Source organism: Callithrix jacchus, chromosome 4 (genome assembly GCF_049354715.1).
Source record: "Callithrix jacchus isolate 240 chromosome 4, calJac240_pri, whole genome shotgun sequence".
In the NCBI taxonomy this organism is placed as follows: domain Eukaryota; kingdom Metazoa; phylum Chordata; class Mammalia; order Primates; family Cebidae; genus Callithrix; species Callithrix jacchus.
This window is the reverse complement of record NC_133505.1, coordinates 107004266-107026117: the sequence shown is the minus strand read 5'-3', so window position 1 is coordinate 107026117 and position 21852 is coordinate 107004266. Positions and strand designations below refer to the sequence as shown.

At 35.9% G+C, this 21852-nt stretch overlaps 1 protein-coding gene across 5 annotated transcripts in view; it reads right to left on the bottom strand.

Moving 5' to 3' along the window:
- Positions 1–4812: 4812 nt before the first annotated feature.
- LOC118152928 (uncharacterized) overlaps positions 4813–21852 on the bottom strand; it is a 68095-nt gene continuing 51055 nt past the window's right edge. For 2 of the 5 annotated variants that reach the window (XM_054254292.2, XM_054254297.2), the window contains 2 exons: positions 21006–21099; positions 4813–7244 (listed from right to left, as the gene is read on the bottom strand). In XM_054254292.2, the coding sequence (XP_054110267.2) occupies positions 7234–7244; positions 21006–21099 (105 nt within the window). In that variant the 3' untranslated portion in view covers positions 4813–7233. Of the gene's footprint in view, positions 7245–21005; positions 21100–21852 lie in introns of those variants that run through there. The other 3 variants (XR_013534448.1, XR_013534447.1, XR_013534445.1) reach the window with 2 other exon arrangements.

Below are 21852 nucleotides of genomic sequence, written 5' to 3'. Positions count from 1 at the left end.
TTTTACATTACCTGAGTGGGAGCACTCTGTACCCAGAAAATAATGTTTCCGGTATTTGCTGTTAGCATGCCCCATTCAAAATAGAGTTTATTTTTAAGATTTAAAGATTGTTGGTATTATTAAAAAGTCAAGAAACAACAGATGCTGGTGAGGTTGAAGAGAAAACGGAATACTTACACACTGCTGGTAGAAGTGTAAATTAGTTCAACCATTGTGGAAGGCAGTATGGCAATTGCCCAAAAACCCAAAAGCAGAACTACCATTTGATTTAGCAATCCAATGACTGGGTATATAGCCAGAGGAATGTAAATCATTCTACCATAAAGACACATCCAGTGTCTACCATAAAGACACATGCAATGAATGATCATTGCAGCACTATTCACAATAGCAAAAACATAGAATCGACCTAAATGCCCAACAATGATGACTGGAGAAAGAAAATGTGGTATATATATACCATGGAATACTATGCAGCCATAAAACAGAACAAGATCATGTCTTTTGCAGGAACATGAATGAAGCTGGAGGCCATTAACCTTAGCAAACCATTGCAGAAACAGAAAACCAAATACCACATGTTCTCGCTTATAAATGGGAACTAAATAATAAGAACTTATGAACACAAAGAAGGAAACGACAGATACTGGGGTCTATTTGAGGGTGAAGGGTGGAAGGAGGAAGAGGAGCAAAAAAAAAATAACTGCTGTGTACTGGATTTAATACCTGCGTTATGAAATAATCTAAACAACAAACCCCCATGAGACAAATTTACCTACAACTATTGTGTACTGGACTTAATACCTGGGTTATGAAATAACCTATACATCAAATCCCCGCGACATGCATTTACCTATGTAACAAACCTTCACATGTACACTCAAACTTATAATAAAAGGTAAAAAAAAAAAGACTGGAATAGTTGAAGCATGCTTAATAGTGGTTAATTACATAATCAAAATTTCAAAAGACAGAGGTTATATTTGATTCTTTTCTTAAAATCCCATAGTTCAAGTAAATAGTTGACTGTGACTTAAAAAAAAATTATTTATTTCCAACTGACTTCCACCACTGAAGGCTCAAATTTCTGATGAGACCACTCTTTTAAAGTCCTTGCCTGAAAAAGTTGCAAATCTCCACACAAATGCCTCAAATTTAAGTCCAGGGGCCACTATATAGAAACACGGGTTTATTTATTTATTTATTTTAAAGAAAGAAAGAGAAAGAGAAAGGCGGAGAGAGAACAGGAGTCTTGCTCTATTGCCCAGGCTGGAATGCAATATAAAAATAGGTATTAAAAACCTCTTTTATGCTGATAATTGTGTTTAACAGTGGAGACAGGAAGGAATAAGGGAAGAAAATAACAAACAAACAGCCAACCAATATTTCATTTAAGTCTTTGAAATGCTATGCAAATGCTAACGAGTGATTTATTTCCAATGATGTGGTCACTTTCAAAATAGGTGTAATGTGATACTGAGAAAAATGTATGTTCTATGGACCTGGAGTGAAGAATTCTATAAATATTTACTGAGTTTACTTGTTCCAGGTCTGAATTAAAATCATAGATGTCCCTATTATTTTTCTATCTCATTGATCTGTCTAATATTAACAATGTGGTGTCAAAGTCTCCCGCTATTATTGTGCAGGAGTCCAAGTCTCTTTATAAGTCATTAAGAACTTGTCTTATGTATCTGGGTGTTCCTATATTGGGTGCATATATATTTATGATCATTGGCTCCTGTTGTTGCATTGATCCTTTTACCATTATGTAATGTCTTTTTTTGTTTCTTTTAGTCTTTGTTATTATTAAAATTTATTTTGCCAGAGATGAAAGTTACAACTCTTGTTTTTTTGTTTTTGGTTTTTTTTTTTTTTTTTTTTTTTTTTGCTCTCCATTTGATTGGTAAGTCTTCCTCCAACCCTTTGTTTTGAGTCTTTATGTGTCCTTGCTTATGAGATGGATCTGGATACAGCATACTGATGGGTTTTGACTTTTTATTCAGTTTGCCTGTCTGTGTCTTTGATTGGGGCATTTAATCCATTTAAATTTAGGATTAATATTGATATTTGTGAGTTTAATATTGTTGTTTAATGCTAGCTGACTATTTTGCCCATTAGTTGATACAGATTCTTCATTATGGAGATACTCTTTACCTTTTGGTAAGTTTTGGGGATGACTGATACTGGTTGTTCCTTTCTGTGTATAGTGCTTCTTTCAGAACTCTTGTAAAGCAGGCCTGGTGGTGATGAAATCTCTGAGTACTTGCATGTTCATGAAAAAATTTATTTTTCCTTCATTTATGAAGCTTAATTTGGCTGTATATGAGATTCTGGGTTGAAAATTCTTTTCTTTGAGGATATTGAATACTGAAACCCACTCTCTTCTAGTTTGTAGGGTTTCAGCTGAGAGATCTGCTCTGAGTCTGATAGGCTTCCCTTTATGGGTAACCTGACCTTTCTCTCTAGCTGCCCTTAAAATTTTCTCCTTTATTTCAACCCTGGTGAATCTAATGATTATATGTCTTGGGGTTGCTCTACTTGAGGAATATCTTTGTGGTGTTCCCCGTATTACCTGAAGTTGAGTATTATCCTGACTTACTAGGTTAGGAAAGTTTTCCTGAATATTATCCTGAAGAATATTTTCCAGCTTGGATTCATTCTCTTTATGACATTCAGGTACACCTATCAAAAGTAAATTAGGTCTTTTCACATAGTCCCATATTTCTTGAAGACTTTGCTCATTTCTTTTTACTCTTTCTTCTCTAACCTTGTCTTCTCGTTTCATTTCATTAAGTTGGTCTTCGACCTATGATATCCTTTCTTCTGTTTGATCAATTTGACTGTTAAAACCTGTGCATACTTCGTGGAGTTCTCATATTGTATTCTTCAGTTCCATTAATTAACTTATATTCCTCTCTAGATTGTCTAAACTGTTGTCAAATGTGTTTGGACCACGTTATAGTCCCATCAACAGTATATATGAGTTCCATTTCCTAAGCATCTTTACCAAAATCAGTCTTTTTAAAATTTTAGCCATTCTAGTAGGTGTGTAATGGAATCACATTGTGATTTTAATTTGCTTTACCCTTATTACTAATGGTGTTGAGCATTTTTCATGTGCTTATTGGCCATTTGTATATCTTCTTTAGTGAAGTGTCTGTTCAAAATTTTTGCTCATTTCTGGGAATTCTTTTCTTACTATTGAGTTTTGAAAGTTTTTCCTATATTCTGGCCAAGAGTCATGTATCAAACACATGATTTGAAAACACTGTCTACCCAATTCATGTCTTTCATTCTCCAAGCAGTTTCCACTGCAGAACAAAAGTTGTTAATTTTGATGAAGTCCAGTTTACCAATTTTTGTTAATGAATGGTGATTTTGGTGTCATATCCAAGAAAGTATTATGTAACCCAGTGTTATCTCCTATATTTTTCTGTGCCTATTTAGATGAATCATGCAATTTTTCTTTTTAGTTTGTTAATGTGGCAAATTGCAACCTTTTTCAAATGTTTACTTAATCTTGCATTCCTGAAATAAACCTCACTTAGTAATTCTGTATAATCATTTTTACATAGTTTTTATTAGATTTGCAAAAAAAATTAACAATTGCTATGTATGGTTATAAGAAATAGTAACCTGTATTTTCTTTCCATGTAATATCTTTTTTTTCCTTTTTAATTGAAACAAGGTCTCACTCTGTCACCCAGAGGGTAGTTCCACAGTCATGGATCAGCTCACTGCAGCTTGACCTCCACTGCAGGGTCAGGGTGCTCTTTCCACATCAGCCTACATGTGCATGCCACCATGCCAAAATTTTTTGTATTTTTTGTAGAGATGGGATTTTACCATGTTTCCCAGACTGGCCTCAAACTCTGGGACTCAAGCCATTCACCTACCTCAACCTCCCAAAGAGGTTTCCTAATTTATTCTGCAAGGCCAAAAGTACTCTTACACCCAAACAAAGAAACAAAAAATATTAATATCCAAAGTACTCATAAACTCAAAAATTAAATATCTTTTTTTGTTGCTCAAGTATATGAGCATTTTTGGCCTCATAGAATGAGTTAGGAAGTATTTCCCTATTTTCAATTTTCTGGAAGAGTTTGTAGGGAATTGGTATTATTTCTGCTTTAAATGTTTGTTGGAATTCACCAATGATACCATCTGAAACTGTTTTCATTGTGGTAAGGTTCTTCATTACAAATTCTATGTCTTTCATAGGCATAGGTCTATTCTGTTTATTTCTTCTTTAATGAGCTTGGTGGTTTGTGTCTTTGAAAGAATTTATTCATTTGATTTAAGTTGTCTAATTTATTGGCATAATGTTGTTCATAATTGTTAAGTCAGAAACTGTCAGAAGTCAGAGATTTTATCCTATTTGCCAGCCAGTAAGTTAGCCAGCCACAGTTGTATAGATATATAAACATAGATATCTTGACAGGAGAAAAAAAGGTTTTCTGGATAACACAAATAATTTATTATTTACAGCAAAAACAGCCAGAGCAGCTTCTTTCTGGAGCAATTTCTCCAGCTCCAGTCTCCATGGGCCAACATAAATGAGAGTGAGGTATTACTTGTGCATGTAACAAATGCATCCAAGGAGAGGAATTCTAAAGTTATGTGGTTCAGAACTTATAAATGGACTGCTGGCATATAAGCCCATTTTCTTTTATGGAGAGAAAGAGAGTATGTTTTATTCAGAAATATAAACAAATCCTCTCCAGAAAAGAAGGAGAAGATCTTTATCTTTACTATCTTGGAATGTAAGCAAATGTCTCCAGAGGAGACAAATCTCTACATTTCTACCTTTCAAGACCTTTGCTGTTCAGACATTACCCCTTGCTTTAAATATATGAATCATAAAGTAATGTGAAAATGTTCATGGAGATACATCCTATTATAAACACAACAAACTCCTGTCCTCAGGGGAAGCCACTCAAAAATACATCTGGCTACTATATCAAGAGGCAATGTCATAAGACCACTATTATCTAGAGGATGTCCAGGCTCCCTGTAATTTGATCAGAGGAATCTGATTCAAGTATATAGATTCATTCCATGTTGTAGCCATGCAACCCCTGGGGCCCCATCACCTCTACAATCTAGGATTAGGTTTCACATCCAGTTTCCAATCAAAAGAAGAAAAAGAATGTCGGAAAGGCCTAGCTTCTCTCTTAAAGGACTGTGGTAGCCATCCTCCAAGATGCACCCCCACCATGAATGAATCACACCTCTTGATGTCTACTTTTTCTCTATTATTCTCCCACATTGAATGGAGCTGACCTGTATAACCAATCTGATATTTTGGTAATGATCACATATGACTTTCGGCCAGGTAACAAAAGATATTGCAGCTTCTCCTTTCCTCTCTTGGGTCACTTGCTGTGGGGAAAGACAGCTGTCATGTTATGAAGACACTCAAGTAGTCTTTTCAGGAGATGCGTATGGTTTAAAAAAAATAAAAAACAAAAAAACTAAGGTATCCTTCCAAAGGCCACATGAATAAGTCATTTTGAAAGTGGAACCTCCAGTTCCAGCAAAGCCTTCAGATAACGGTAGCCCCATTGCCATCTTGACTACAACCAAGACCCTGACACAGCAAAGCAAACTCTGAATTTGCAACCCCATAGAAACTGTCTGAAATAATGTTTATTGTTATTTTAGGCCATAATTTGTACAGCAAGAGATAACTAATATAATGATATGCATTACTTCCATTCACATTTCATTGGTAAGAATTAACTTGGACCACTTATGACCAAGAGAGTGTAAGAAATGTAGTTTAGCCATATACCCAGTAAGAAAAGGAGAAAAGCTTTTGGTGGAGAGCTGGTATTATCTGCAAAATACATTCTAATATCTCAACATTATCTATCCTGTACATCAGTTTCTCCTTTATTTTAGGTTCAGGGTACATGTGAAAGTTTGTTACACAGGTAAACTTATGTCATGAAGGTTTGTTGTACAGATTATTTTATCACCTAGGCATTAAGTCTGTATGCGATAGTTATATTTTCTGCTCCTCTCCCTTCTCCTACCCTCCACTCTCAAGTAGATCCCAGTATCTGTTGTTTCTTTATGTTTATAAGTTCTTATCATTTAGCTCCCACTTATAAGTGAGAACATGTAGTATTTGGTTTTCTGTTCTGGTGTCAGTTTGCTAAGGATAATAGTATCCAGATCCATCCATGTTCCGGCAAAAGACATGCTCTCATTCTCTTTTATGGCTGTATAGTATACCATGATTTATATATACTACATTTTCTTTATCCAGTCTACTATTAATGGGCATTTAGGTTAATTCCATGTCATTTCTATTCTGAACAGTGCTGCAATGAACATTCATGTGGATGTGTCTTTATGATAGAACGATTTATATTCCTCTGGGTATATGCTTAGGATTAGGATTACTGAGTTGAATGGTAGTTCTGCTTTTAAATCTGGGTATATGCTTAGGAATGGGATTGTTGAGTCGAATGGTAGTTCTGCTTTTAGGTCTTTGAGGAATTCCCGTATGTTTTCCACAATGGCTGTACTCTCAACAACAGTATATAAGTGTTCCCTTCTCTATAACCTTGCCAGCATCTGTTATGTTTTTAACATATTAATAATATCAATTCTAACTGGTGTGAGATGGTATCTCATTGTGATTTTGATTTACATTTGTCTAATGATAAGTCATATTGAGCTTTTTTTCATATGCTTGTTGGTCTCCTGTATGTTTTTTTCAAGAAATGTCTGTTCATGTTCTTTAGTCACTTTTTAGTGGGGTTGTTTGGTTTTCTCTTGTAAATTTAAGTTCCTTAGATAAATTTAGACATCTGTCAGATATATAGTTTGCAAATATTTTATCCTGTTCTGTAGGTTGTTTATTCTGTTGATAGTTTCTTTTGCTGTGCAGAAGCATTAGACCCCACGTGTCAATTTTTGCTTTTTGTCACAATTGCTTTTGGTGTCTTTGTAATGAAACAATTGATCATTCCCATGTGCAAGATGGTATTGCCTATGTTGTCAGAAATCCTAAATTTTAGTGACAATTAGCCATTTCTGCCATAGCTGACTTGTGTTAAATGCCCACACTTGAACCAAAGAATAGAGTCCAGGAAGCAGAATTAAATTTTACTAGTATGATGGCCATGATGGTATACAAATGGATGGGGATAGCAGTTCTCAGAAGATTTGTGTGGTGGGGTACTGAGTAGACAGTTTCATAGATGTGCACTTCATAGCTCAATAAATATCTGTAGAATAAATAAATAATTAAATTAAACTTCCCTGTAAAGGAAAGTCTAAAACATAAAACTGTTAATGGGCATGGGACATATCTATATGTCATGGCATGAAGTCTGTGCTATACTCTTAAGTGATAAATATAGATTATAGAATAGTCTGAATAAAATGACCCCATTTATAAAACAAAACAAATGAATATGAATAAATATATTTTCATGAAAACATCTTGAAAAATGTAATTCAAACTATTAACAATGGTTGCCTCTGAGAACATTCACCTTCTCTTCATATTAATACATTTTTGCCATTGTTTGAGTTTTTACTGTCTATTTTATATACACTGCATTATTTAAATTGTTTACAGTAAATAGCTATTATTTTTATAGGGACATGGAGTAATGAAAAGCAATAAAATTAAATATACTTTAAGGAAAAGACTCTCTCTAAAACGCTTAACAAACTATTTTTCCTCCAATGCATACTACTTCCTTAGTTCAGATCTTTGTCATTTATAACCTAGACCAGAATTCAGCAAGCTTTTCATATAAAGAATCATATCATAAATATGTTATGCAACGTTTTCACAGCCACTCAATTCTATTGTTGTAGCTTGAAAGCACCTTGAGTAACACCTAAACTAACGGGTATATCTGTGTTCAATAAAACCTAAGTAATAAAACAGGAGATGGGCCAGACCCTTAGTCATTGTTTCTTGACTCCTAAAAATGCCTGAAGTTCCCCAATTCAACTACCAATTCTTTTCTACTCACTCTCATGTATCTGACACTTTTCCTACATATGTCATGTAATTTCTTCCCACCCTATGTTTTTGCTTAAGTCTTACTGGTCTAGAAAACTCCTAGATTCTTGGTGACTTTAAGATGATTATTTTTAAGCCCTGAATAGATTTTATACCCAAATAAATAAAATGGACTACACTTTGTTCAGTGCTTCCACAGTCTTTCTACATATCTTGATTAGCACCTTATAATGATTTCCTTATGTGCCTCCACGTTAGACATGAAAACTGAAACTATACTTTTGAATTCCTGGAGCCTATAACAAGACAGGGCAAAGAGCAGGCATTCAGAAATGTTTGCTGAGTTAATAGAGAGATATCTCTTTGGCCTCTTAGGCTTTCAAATTAGACACAGAAAATTGCTTCTCTTAGCAGTTCTCATTTTCCTTTCTTGATCAGAACAATCAATACCTGGAAGTTGAATCTTTCTCGCTTACTTTCCACATTTCTGCACAATTTAATGTCTACAGCAAATAAGACCATATAGCTAATATCAACTTTTTAAATCTCATTTGTCATCTGACCCAAAGCAATGCTCTAAGTAGCATTTACAAGTAAAGACATTAAGGGTATAGTTCACCTTTGCTCTCTGATCCTATTTATAAGGATTTCTTATAGCCCAGGTTTACTATAGCTAGGTTTACTAGATGATGAGCTACTTGACTATAGGAACTTTATTTCTGAAAAGTTAAGAAATATTTAGTGCATAAGTGAATGGGTAACTAGGTTACAACCTGAAAGCTCAAAACAGTCCCATCTATGCTTGGGACAATTTCACAGGGTTTGTACACAGGAGACATCTTACTTTATATAGAATAATCAATTACCTTATATAAAAAAACAGTTATGGACTCACTGTATGTTATATACCTTCATTTATATTATTCAATTTAATTCTTCACACCTTTAGATGGCTAATGTCATTAATTTGCTAATGAGAAAACTGAGGCTAAGAGATGTTAAGTAGCTTTCCAAGTGTCATAGTAAACAAAGAAATACAGGCCAGGCACTATGGATCACACCTGTAATTCCAATACTTTGGGAGACCCAGGTGGGTAGATTACTTTAGTCCAGGAGTTCAAGATCAGCCTGGGCAACATAGTGAGAACTTGTCTCTATAAAAAATAAGAAATTAGCCAGGTGTGGTGGCGTCTGCCTGTAGTCCCAGCCACTTGGGAGGCTGAAGTGGGATGAATGCCTGAGCCCACGAGTTTCAGGTTGCAATGAGCTGTGATTGTGCCACTGTACTGTACTCCAGCCAGTGCAACAGAGCAAGACTCTGTCTCAAACAAATAAAAAGCCACAAGTGGACAAAGCTCGGTCTCCAACTCTATCCTTTAGATTCTAAGTCCTGTAGTTTTTTCTCACACATGGCTTGTTTTCATCTCCCTTTGATTCTTAACATTTGTTAAAAGCCATTTTATGCCATTTATAATTAGTTCTTGAACTATCCTATCAAGTCCTGGGGCTTTTGCACCTGACTTTCTGCTAAACAATATGGTTAATATATCAAGCCATTGTTAAAAGGGGTTCAAAAATTTGCATATTGAACATTTAAAAAATATTCAGAATAGACAATTAAAAGTTTTAAGTACTACTATTTACAGAGCTTTATTGGATGGATGGTCCCTGGATTTTGACTACCAGTCAGATGGACCAAACCAAGATGACTTACATCTGGACTGAATAAATATCCATCCACAGCAAGGCAGGTGAACGGACTAGACCTGTTCAGACCAGACATGGTCAGCATAGGTCAATGTCAGTTATAATATCAGGAAAATTCAACAGTAGGTGAGATCTCCAGTAGATGTACAAAACATAGCAATAGAAGGGCCACAGGTATACTCATCATTCAATAGATGAGTAATTGAAGACCCTCATAGGGATAAAGACTGAATGGTGAACAAACAAGCAAACAAAAAAGAAGCTGAGCTCCATAGGAGCTAGCATACTATATCTTAGAAACAAGTCAGAGACTCAGGCATAGGGGAACCAGACAATATGTCAGAGATGAGAACTGGGATGCAAAATCAAAGTGATACAAACTAACATCATGACTTAGGTCCTTCCCATTTTATTTGCCCGAGGGCCAAAAAATTTCAAGCAGTTATACAGGTCAGAATCTCTCGGTGACATACATAATCCTCCAGCTATGAAGAGAGAGGAAAAACAAGCAGAAATTACAATACCCATCTGTATAAATTTCTCTTCTAGTGTGTTCATGTGTCCATTTTCTTACATAAGAAAGAATTCTTATGTAAGAAATTCTATCTTATCTTTCCCCTACCTGCCTGACTCTCCTTTTTCCTTACTCCTTACTGTTCAAAGGATTTACATAACCTAAGTACACTTTGAAGCATTGGTCTTAATTGTTAAGTAATGTTTCATATGTTTTTTTCTTATTCTCATTTTTAAAAATAATTGAATAGTTTACATTTCATTATGAAAAGGATATAAATTCAATTTATTTTGTTGCTTTTGTTCAATAGCCCTCTATAGAATTCCTAACTCTGCCTTATTATTTTTAATAATAAAATAAAACTGATTTATTTTATTCACTAAACTGAAAATTGCAATTAATTCAAACCACACAAGATGAGTTTTTTAAAAATCTCTACATTCCAAAAAATTAAGAGTATACATGCTCCTAAATATTCACAAATGATGAAAGAGTAATTATTGTGCATTCACTTGATGAAATATTATGCACTGATTAAAATGATATTTTAAAATGCTAAGAACCAGATAAACAAATGCTTATATTTAAAAACATAAATCTGAATGCATGACTACAACTAGATAAAATTTTTGTAATCATCTGGACAAAAATATTTAGAGACTGTATATGGTTCATAGGGAAGCAGAAAGGTAAATGGTAAATTAGATTTTATTTTTTGGTATGATAATGTTACTTGGGCAATTAATTATATTTCTTGAAATAAAATGTATATTTCACACATATATTCCTTTATATATTTATTGAAATGGTGCATGAGCTCACTGAACATATAGCCAATTTCATAGAGCTAATACCTTAAAAATGCTCAACTGTTCAGCTATGATACTTTTAAAGTATTCTAAATAATCTAATATCTTTAGGAAATGAAACCATAACCTTATGTATCTAAAAAAAAAAGTTCATCCATAATAGAAATGATAAAGTAAGGCATCACTCAAAATGGTTAGATCAAAATGAATTGAGTTCCAGGTAAATCTCCATCTATGAGCCCCAATTACCCCTATTTCCCAACTCTAGCTTTCCTCATCCTCCTGAAATAACAAATAACCATTGTTTGTTTATATTTGGGGTTTGAAATTCATCTGCAGTCCTCAATATTCCTGCAGAAAACACCAAAAGACTAACTTTTTGCATTTAATCTGCTTTCTGATGTGTCATTTTTTTGTTTCTAATTTAAATGCACTTAAATCCTACACAAAATTACATTCTGATTCTATATTCACTTATCTTTTATTTCTTAAAAGTAGTTTTCCTTCCTTTGAGTTTATAGTAGCAGTCTGATAAATGCTGCTTACATGTGCAATTTTATTAAATTAATACACATTCAGTGGAAACTTTCAGATATGATTATTTTACCATTCATAATATATAATTTGTTTCCTTTGAGAAAACATTTATTCTTCCAAAAAGTAACTTCAATAAAATACAATAGCTTAATATTGAATACATGGATAGACTCTTCATTGTGAAGAAATAAAAATGCATATTAAAAATATAAACTTTTCCCATAAGAACTTCCTAAAAATCAGTTATAAAAAGCTGAAGCAAAAGGGATTTTTATAATAGTATTAAAATTTGCGGCAGCTTAAACTGAAATAAGATTCTGTATGAAAATAGTTGCTTATTGCTTATATCTTCAGATTCATTGCTACTATATTGTTTTGGCTTCTAGCTACGACCTAGTTTTCATTTGTTTTTATGCTTTGTTTTTTTTTAATCTTATGGCAAAATACAAAATACTGAAAAAAAGTTTAAATAACCTCAAGGATGTTAATGTCAATGATACTAGAAACAACTGAGTTTTAGTGAGTATAAATTTGGGGTGGTACCTCTAATGCAGTAGCATGCTAGGTATATTCAGCCACAGCAAGGAGGCAGAATGAATGGAGCAAGAGTGAGACTGAGAGGATGAGTATAGGATATAAGATCAAAAGATAACCAAGAAGACATAGTTCTGTAGAGGTCTTTGGATTTTATTATACATGTTATGGTAAGCCATGTGGGGATTTTGAGCAGAAGTGACATGATTATATTTAGATGCAAAGGATTAGTCTGGCTGCTGTGTGGTGAACAGACTATAGATTAAGCAAGAGTGGGTGGAATCAGAATGGTGGCTTGCGAATGGTTGTTTTGTACTGGGTGATAAGGTGTGGTCAGATTCTGGAGCTGTACATACCTACAGACACACCATTTACCTAGTTTCACCCACTGTTAATACTGTACCCTGTCTGCTTTATCAGTTCCTTCTCTCTCTCTCTAAATATATATGTATATATATTTGTAAACATATTTATATAAATGTATTAATATAAATAATATATTAATGTCCACTATATTAATATATAGTATATAATGTATATTAATATATAAAATCATATGTAATATAATATATATAAATTTATATACAAATAGTGCTTTTCTTTCCTTTTAGCTATTGGAAGGTAAGTTATATTCATCTTACATTATAACCCTTGACCTATACATTTGGCAGTTGTATTTCCATGTTTCCTAAGAATAAGGATTGTCACTTAAATAACCACAGCACAATGATCAGCTCCAGTAAATTTCATATAATAAATGCTTTTATGTAATATACCATTTTGTTCCAATCTTGTCAATTAACCCAGTAATGTCCTTTTCCTTGCCTCTAGTACAGGATTCAGTATTCCATTTAGTTGCTGTGTCTCTTTAAGTTCCTTTAATATGGAAGATTTCAATAAACTTTCTTGGTCTTTCATGAATATATTTTTAAGGTGAGCCAACTGACAGGACTGTATATTGATACCAATGAATTTGATGTGGGCTTTGAGGGAACTGAGGAAGACTACAAGATTTTTGGCTTAAGAAAAGGAATGGATCTCATTTATTGTGGTAACTAATACAAGTAAGGTAGGGTACAGGTATCAGGAATAGGACTCACTAAAGAAGTGACTTTCTGTGAAAGATTTGTCTAGTGCTCATAATATCTGGTTCTTCTCTCTTAAACACACTGGAGGTTTAAACTTCTCTACCACCTATGTGAGGCTATGAGATCAATTTTGGTTAATGAGTCATGAGCTGAAGTCATAGAATTGTCCTGAAGAATTGCACAGACCCACAGTTGACTTTGCACAAATGAATAAACATTTATTTTGTTAATCCACTGAGATTTTGGAGTTAATTGCTACTTAGTCTCTCCTAAGTCACCATTAGACATTCAAGTGGAAATGATTTGTAGACATTAATATAAAATCCTAAAGTTGGGGCCAGGTTAGATCTGGAATGTTTTGGGATCATCAACTTATAAATGATATTTACAGCAATAAGATCCTCCATCCAGTGAGAGGAAGTGTACATAATTGATAGGTGGTGAAGGACAGATGAATAGTTAGACAGACAGATGATAGATAGATAGATAGATAGATAGATAGATAGATAGATAGACAGACAGATAGATAGATAATCAAATGCTCAACTGCCTGCCATAGATGACTAATCAGCATCTGACCTAAGCGTCTGACTTAAAGTCTTTTGCAAGGTCTTTCAAATTACAACTAAGGAAAGCGAGCCAATCTTTCTTAGGTGGTTGAAATCATACACCATAGAAGTCATATTCTAAGCTATGTGAAGTGATCTATTAGTGAATTCTCTCAGAAGAGGAGTGAGGGGAACAGAACAGGGTAGGGAAAGGAAATGGTCTTATCTGGAGACAAGCATCATACTGGTCACACAGAGAAACAAAATGTGTTTGTTTATTTGTTTAAATCAAAATCTTTAAAATTCAGGAAAGTTATCTTTCATTTGAAAACAACTTAAAAAAATCAGCAATTCAAAGGTTCAGAAGATCTACCATCCATGTACCAAAACTTACTTAAATATTAAATTCTAGCAATAAAATAATAAATAAAAATAAAGACCTTAAAACACTGTATCACTGTATGAAAGGTTTGATGGGTTTCTATACTCATTCTGAATCCTAAGCTAAGAAACATAATTATATTCGGAGCAGGTTATGTTCTATTAGAGGAAGGGAGGCGAGGGTAGGAAGAGTTTGAACCTGAGATGCTTCATTTAGCTCTGTTTCTTAAAGTTCTGTCCCAATGAAATGTATTATTTTCTTAAATTATAAATTGTATTCCACAATTTAGGGGTGTATCAGTCAAGGTTCTCCCAAGAAACAGAAGCAATAGGAGATAATTGTTCACTACTTAATTGTTTGATTATCATGAGGAATTGGCTAACACAATTGTAGAGACTGACAAGTCTCATGATCTGCTGTCTGCAAGCTGGAGGCCCAGGAAAGCTAGTGGTGTAATTCAGTCCATGTCCCAAAGACCTGAAACCAGGGGAGCTGATGGTATAAAACCCAGTCGATGACAGAAAAAGATATGAGAAGTCCCAGCTCAGCAATGAGGTGGAATAAAAAAGGAGCAAATTCCTTCTTCTGTCCCTTTTTGTTTTATTCAAGACCTCAATAAATTGGATGATGCCCACTCACAGAGGAGAGGACCGTTTACTTTACAGAGTTTACAGGTTCAAATGCAAGCATCCTTGCAGATGCACCCAGAAATAATAATTAGTTACTGAAATAATAATTAGTTATAATAATAATCTGGTTACTCAGAAATAATATTAACATTAATATTAGGAAAAAGAAGATGGCATGGTAGAAGCAACTCAGAATTGCAGCTCTCAGTGAAGGCGCAGAGGGTGAGTCCAAGCCGCATTTCCAGACAGATCTTTGTTGCCCACAGAACGGGGAAATTCCCAGGGTTAGGAGAGACACAGGATGCCAGCGCAGCCCTTTCGGCTGGTGCAGCCATTTCAGCTGGTACAGCAGCGCAGTGGCACTCTGCACAAAACGCATTGGTCTGGGTGCCCTGTTAAACTGGCCATCTGAGATTTGGGAGGGAAGATTAGCATATCCATCTGATTAAACGGGACTTGGACAGTGAGCCAGACCAGGAGATTCCCAAAACGTAACATTTGAGCTGGCGCAGAGGGTCACTGCATGGGAAATCACACAGATCCCAGTGCAATATCAGCAGGCGACTGAAACACCTGGGAGAGAGTCAACCATTCAACTTAAAAAAAAAAAAAAAAGGGCTCTGAGGCAGAGAGCCAGGTGATCAGGCTCGGTGGGTCCCACCCCCACAGGGACAAACAAAACAGCGATTCAAAATGCTCGTGGTTGAGAGTTTCACTGCAGGCACAGCTGAATTCAGGAAGGTGCAGCTCGGTGGGGTAGGGGTATCTGCCATTACTAAGTCATTCCACCCCTACTGAGGTACACTCCCATTGCTGATGCAGCCTGCCGTTGCCAAGGCAACCTGCCATAACAGAGAGACTCCGCCAACAGGGTGGAGCCCATGACAGCAGGGCGGAGCCCAAGGCAAAAGGGTGAGTGCACGGCAACAGGGCAGAACCCACAACAGTAGGGCGGAGCCCACCGCAACAGAGCAGAGCCCATGACAGCAGGGAAGAGCCCACAGTAGCAGGACAGAGCCCACGGCAACAAGACGGGCACTGCGACAGCAGGGCAGAGCCTCAGCAGGCAAATAGTGACTAGACCGCCTCCTAGCTGGGCAGAACAGTGTAACGGATACTCATAAAGAAAGCCCTAACTCCCCGAGACAGAGCATCAGAGGGGGAAAAAAAAAGTTTTATAAGTTCTGCTGCAGCAGACTTAAACGCACCTGCCTAACAGCCCTGAATAAACAACAGAGCTCACAGCTCAGCACTTGAGCTCCTATAAAGTACAGACTGTCTCCTCAAGCAGCTCCCTGACCACTATATATCCAAAGAGTCACCTCAAAAAGGACTGATCAGACTGACATTTGGTGGGCATCATTCTGGGAAAAAGACAGCAGAAGAAGAAACTGGTAGCACCCCTCACTGTTCCGCAGCTGCTCATACGACAGGTGGATAAATCCACAAAGATGGAAAAAAACCAGTGCAAAAAGGAGGAAAACACCTGAAACCAAAACACCTCGACTCCTACAAAGGACCGAAACTCCTCACCAGCAAGGGAACAAAGCTGGACGGAGAATGAGTGTGACGAAATGACAGAATCAGACTTCAGAAGGTAGATAATGAGAAACTTCTGTGAGCTAAAAGAATATGTTCTAAATCAACGCAAAGAAACTAAGAACCTGGAAAAAAGATTTGAAAAAAGATTTTAGGAAATGATAACAAGAATGGACAACTTAGAGAGGAATATGAATGAATTGAAGGAGCTGAAAAATACAACACGAGAACTTTGTGAGGCATGCACAAGTTTCAATAGCCAAATTGACCAAGCAGAAGAAAGAATATCAGAAGTCAAAGATCAACTCAAAGAAATAAAATGAGAAACCAAGATTAGAGAAAAAAGCACAAAAAGGAATGAACAAAGTCTCCAAGAAATGTGGGACTATGTGAAGAGACCCAACCTACGTTTGATAGGTGTACCAGAATGTGACGAAGAGAATGAATCCAAGCTGGAAAATACTCTTCAAAATATTATCCAGGAAAATTTCCCCAACCTAGCAAGGCAGGCCAATATTCAAGTCCAGGATATAGAGAGAACACCACAAAGATATTCCACAAGAAGAGCAACCCCAAGGCACATAATCGTCATATTCAAGAGGGTTAAAATGAAGGAGAAAATACTAAGGGCAGCCAAAGAGAAAGGTCAGGTTACCCACAAAGGGAAGCCCATCAGACTCACAGGAGATCTCTCAGCAGAAACTCTATAAGCCAGAAGAGAGTGGGGACCAATATTCAACATCCTTAAAGAAAAGAACTTTCAATGCAGAATTTCATATCCAGCCAAACTGAGCTTCATAAGGGAAGGAAAAATAAAATCCTTTGCGAACAAGCAAGTACTCAGAGATTTTGTCACCACCAGGCCTGCTTTACAAGAGCTCCTAAAAGAGGCACTACACATAGAAGGGAACAACCAGTATCAGCCATTCCAAAATCACACGAAATGCTAAAGAGCATCAACATAATGAAGAATCTGCAACAACTTATGGGCAAAACAGTGAGCTAGCATCAAAATGTCAGTATCAAATTCACACATAACAATGTTAACCCTAAATGTAAATGGGCTAAATGCACCAATCAAAAGACACAGACTGGCAAATTGGATAAAAAACCAAAACCCATCGGTGTGCTGTATCCAGAAAACCCATCTCACATGCAAGGTTACACAAAGCCTCAAAATAAAGGGATGGAGGAAGATTTACCAAGCAAATGGAGAGCAAAAAAAAGCAGGAGTTGCAATTCTCATCTCTGATAAAATAGACTTTAAAGCAACAAAGATCAAAAGAGACAAAGAAGGTCATTACATAATGGTAAAAGAATTGATACAAGAAGAGCTAATGATCCTAAACATATATGGACCCAATACAGGAGCACCCAGATATATAAGTCAAGTTCTTAACGACTTACAAAGAGACTTAGACTCCCACACAATAATACTGGGAGACTTTAACACTCCACTGTCAATATTAGACAGATCAACCAGACTGAAAATTAACAAGGATATCCAGGGCTTGAACTCAGACCTGGAACAAGCAAACCTAATAGACATTTACAGAACTCTACACCCCAAATCCACAGAATATACATTCTTCTCAGCGCCACATTACACCTACTCTAAAATAGACCACATAATTGGAAGTAAAGCACTCCTCAGCAAATGCAAAACAACTGAAATCATAACAAACAGTCTCTCAGACCATAGTGCAATCAAGTTAGAACCCAGAATTCAGAAACTAACTCAGAACCGCACAGCTTCATGGAAACTGAACAACTGGCTCTTGAATGTTGATTGGATAAACAATGAAATGAAGGCAGAAATAAAGAAGTTCTTCGAAACCAAGGAGAACGAAGGACAACATACCAGAATCTCCGGGACACATTTAAAGCAGTCTCCAGAGGAAAATATATAGCAATAAGTGCCCACATGAGAAGAGTGGAGAGATCCAAAATTGACACCCTATCGTCAAAATTGAAAGAGCTAGAGGAGCAAGATCAAGAAAACTCAAAACGTAGCAGAAGACAAGAAATAACTAAGATCAGAGCAGAACTGAAGGAGATAGAGACACAAAAAACCCTTCAAAAAATCAATAAATCCAAGAGCTCTTTTTTTTTAAAAGATCAACAAAATAGACAGGCCACTAGCCAGACTGGTAAAAAAGAAAAGAGAGAACAACAAAATAGATGCAATAAAAAATGATAAAGGGGAAACCACCACAGATTCCACAGAAATTCAAATCATCATCAGAGAATACTACAAACAACTCTATGCACATAAACTAGTAAACCTGGAAGAAATGGATAAATTCCTGAACACTTGTGTGCTCCCAAGCCTAAACCAGGAGGAAGCTGAAACTATGAATAGACCAATAACAAGGACTGAAATCCAGGCAGCAATTAAGAGCCTACCACACAAAAAAAGCCCAGGTCCAGACGGGTTCACAGCTGAATTCTACCAGACACACAAGGAGGAGCTGGTACCATTCCTTCTGAAACTATTCCAAATAATCCAAAAAGAGGGAATCCTTCCCAAATCATTTTATGAGTCCAACATCATCCTGATACCAAAACCCGGCAGAGACTCAACAAGAAAAGAAAACTTCAGGCCAATATCCATGATGAACATAGATGCAAAAATCTTCAATAAAATACTGGCAAACCGATTGCATAGCATATCAAAAAACTTATCCATCATGATCAAGTAGGATTCATTCCGGGGATGCAAGGCTGGTTCAACATACGCAAGTCCATAAATGTAATTCACCACATAAACAGAACCAAAAATAAAAACCACATGATTATCTCAATTGACGCAGAGAAGGCATTTGCAAAATTCAACAGCCCTTTATGCTAAAAACCCTCAATAAACTCGGTATCGATGGAACGTATCTCTAAATAATAAAAGCTATTTATGACAAACCAACAGCCAATATCATACTGAATGGGCAAAAACTGGAAGCATTCCCTTTGAAATCCGGCACTAGACAAGGATGCCCTCCCTCACCACTCCTATTCAATATAGTACTGGAAGTCCTAGCCAGAGCAATCAGGCAAGAAAAAGAAATAAAGGGTATTCAAATAGGAAAGGGGGAAGCCAAAATGTATTGGGGGGATCCAGTGAGGGATAGCCTGGAGAGAAATGCCAAATGTGGGTGAAGGAGAGGAAGGCAGCAAAACACACTGTGATGTGTGTACCTATACAACTATCTTGCATGTTCTGCACATGTACCCCAAAACCTAAAATGCAATAAAACAACAACAAAAAAAACATATCCCAGACTCTGCAAAAAATAAATAAATAAATAAATATAAAATTTCAATACTAAAATTTTATTTCAAAGTTTAGAAATAACTGACATAATGCTTCCTCCTATGTGTAGGTGCCTGTAGTTATGTCACCATAATTGGTGCATCATATAGTTTTAAAACATCATAAAAGAAATAAAATAATAACAATGTTAAAAAAATTAATATTAATAAATAATTATTAATAATCTGAACACTCAAATAATTAATCTGGGCCCTGTAAAGCTGACATAAAATTAACCATCACAAGGAAGCTCCATACAGTTTATCACTAATCTTTCTCCTGTAGAGGTGGTAATTACTGAAAACTCTTCCTTCCTTATCGAGAACATTTGACCAGAATTTTTCTGCAGACCCATCCTCTACTGAGTAATTTGTTAGTGGAAAAAGAAGGTGAATGCCCTTTGGATAAATCTTCCTCTGGAGTCAGGGTCATTCAACAGGAAAAGTATCATAAGAGTCCAAGCTCTGAAGTTGACTGAAGTTTCACTTAGATTTCATACCAGGCAAGCACAACATATTTCCAAGTAGTCTAGTAAGCTGTAAGTTTTCTGTTCTGGTTTCCTCTAAATCTTACATCTAAAGCCACTTAATCCTCACATAAATATTCAGCTCCACCTCAGATTCTGAAGAGTCTTTATGAAAGATATTAAAAGGAGCCTCAAGTCAGTTGGTTTACCTCAACAAACTTATTTTTATACTAAAGCTTGACATGGTACAAGTTACTGATAACAATATAAATAACCACAAAGGTAAATAATCCATAGGCTTTATGATTGATGTGATTATAGTCTAATGCAGTGGTCCCTTAAATGCTAATGTGTATAAGAATTATCAGGGATGTTGTTAAAAATATAGAATCTGACCCCACTCCTAGAGTTCTGATTCACTAATACTTTTAGGTATTGATGAATACCTAATACTTTTAGGTATTAGGTATTAAAAGTATTAGATATTAGGTATTCATTACCTAATACCTAATGAGAGAATGAGCAACTTCTCCTTGGCAATGTTCATCTAAGAACTAAACACAGAATAGGTAGTATAATATAATGCAGCGTCAAAGCACTATGTTTAAAAAATGGTTAGAATCATAGACTTAGGCACTAGAAGATCTGGATTTGAATCTAGCACTACTACTTACTAGTGTGACACTAGATAAGTTATTTAGTTTCTTCCTATCTCTATAAAATCTTACCTCCTAAAATTGTGATGTTTAATATACATGGGCTAATGAGTATAAAAAAATGTACTGAAGTTTACTGTCTTACTAATTGTGTTTTACTGTTGTGCTATAGCGAAACACCTCAATATAAAATGGAACTTGAGAATCAGTATAGGCAAAATGAGTAATGGAGAGAAGATTTATATCCTGAGGGATGAAGAAAGAGATTTTTTAAATTAGAAATGGGGCCTCACTATGTTGTCCAAGCTGGCTTTGAACTCCTGGTTGCAAGTGATCCTCCCTCCTCAGTCCTCTGAGTAGCTGGATTGCAGGCTTACACCACCACACCTGGCAGAAGAAAAATATTTTAAAGAGATTTACAGAGACATCTGATGAAGAAGATTACTTAAAGTTCACTTTATGTACAAGTTTCCCCAAGAAAATTCCATAACATTCACATTACTGACCAATGCTTTTGAAGTTGGACTTGCTTTTGCAGAGAGTGCTGAGTCTGTTTTCAAAGTGGACTTGGTTCAAGAGAAAGAGCTGCTCAAAGTGTTTAGTCACATTTTTATTATAGAAGTAAAAGGCTACTAAAGGCTGGCACATAGTAAGTCCCCAGTATATCAGAGTTATTATTCTAGCGATGTCATGCACTCTAAAAAGAGGCATGTAGTGGGCTGATGGAGGCCTGCAGAAAGGCATGGCCACATCCTTATCTTCATAGATGTGAATATTGCCTTATATGGCAAAAGATGTGATTAAGTTAAGGGTCTTGCAAGGAGGGATTTATCCTGGATTATCTGGGTGAGCACTTATGCAATGATATGCTTTTCTAAAATATAAATCTTAGGCAGACAGAGTTTTAAAACATATGAGATGGCAACATGACCATGGAAGCAGAGACTGTAGTGATTTAACCACAAGACAAGAACTACTGGAACCAGCAGAGGTGTAGGCAAGGAACAGATTTTCCCTTACAACCGTTAGAGGGAGCATTGCCCTCCTGATACTTCTATTTCATACTTCGGGCTTTCAGAGCTGGAAGAGAAAATATTTCTGTGTTTTAGGTCATCCAGTTTGTGGTAATTTGCTACAGAA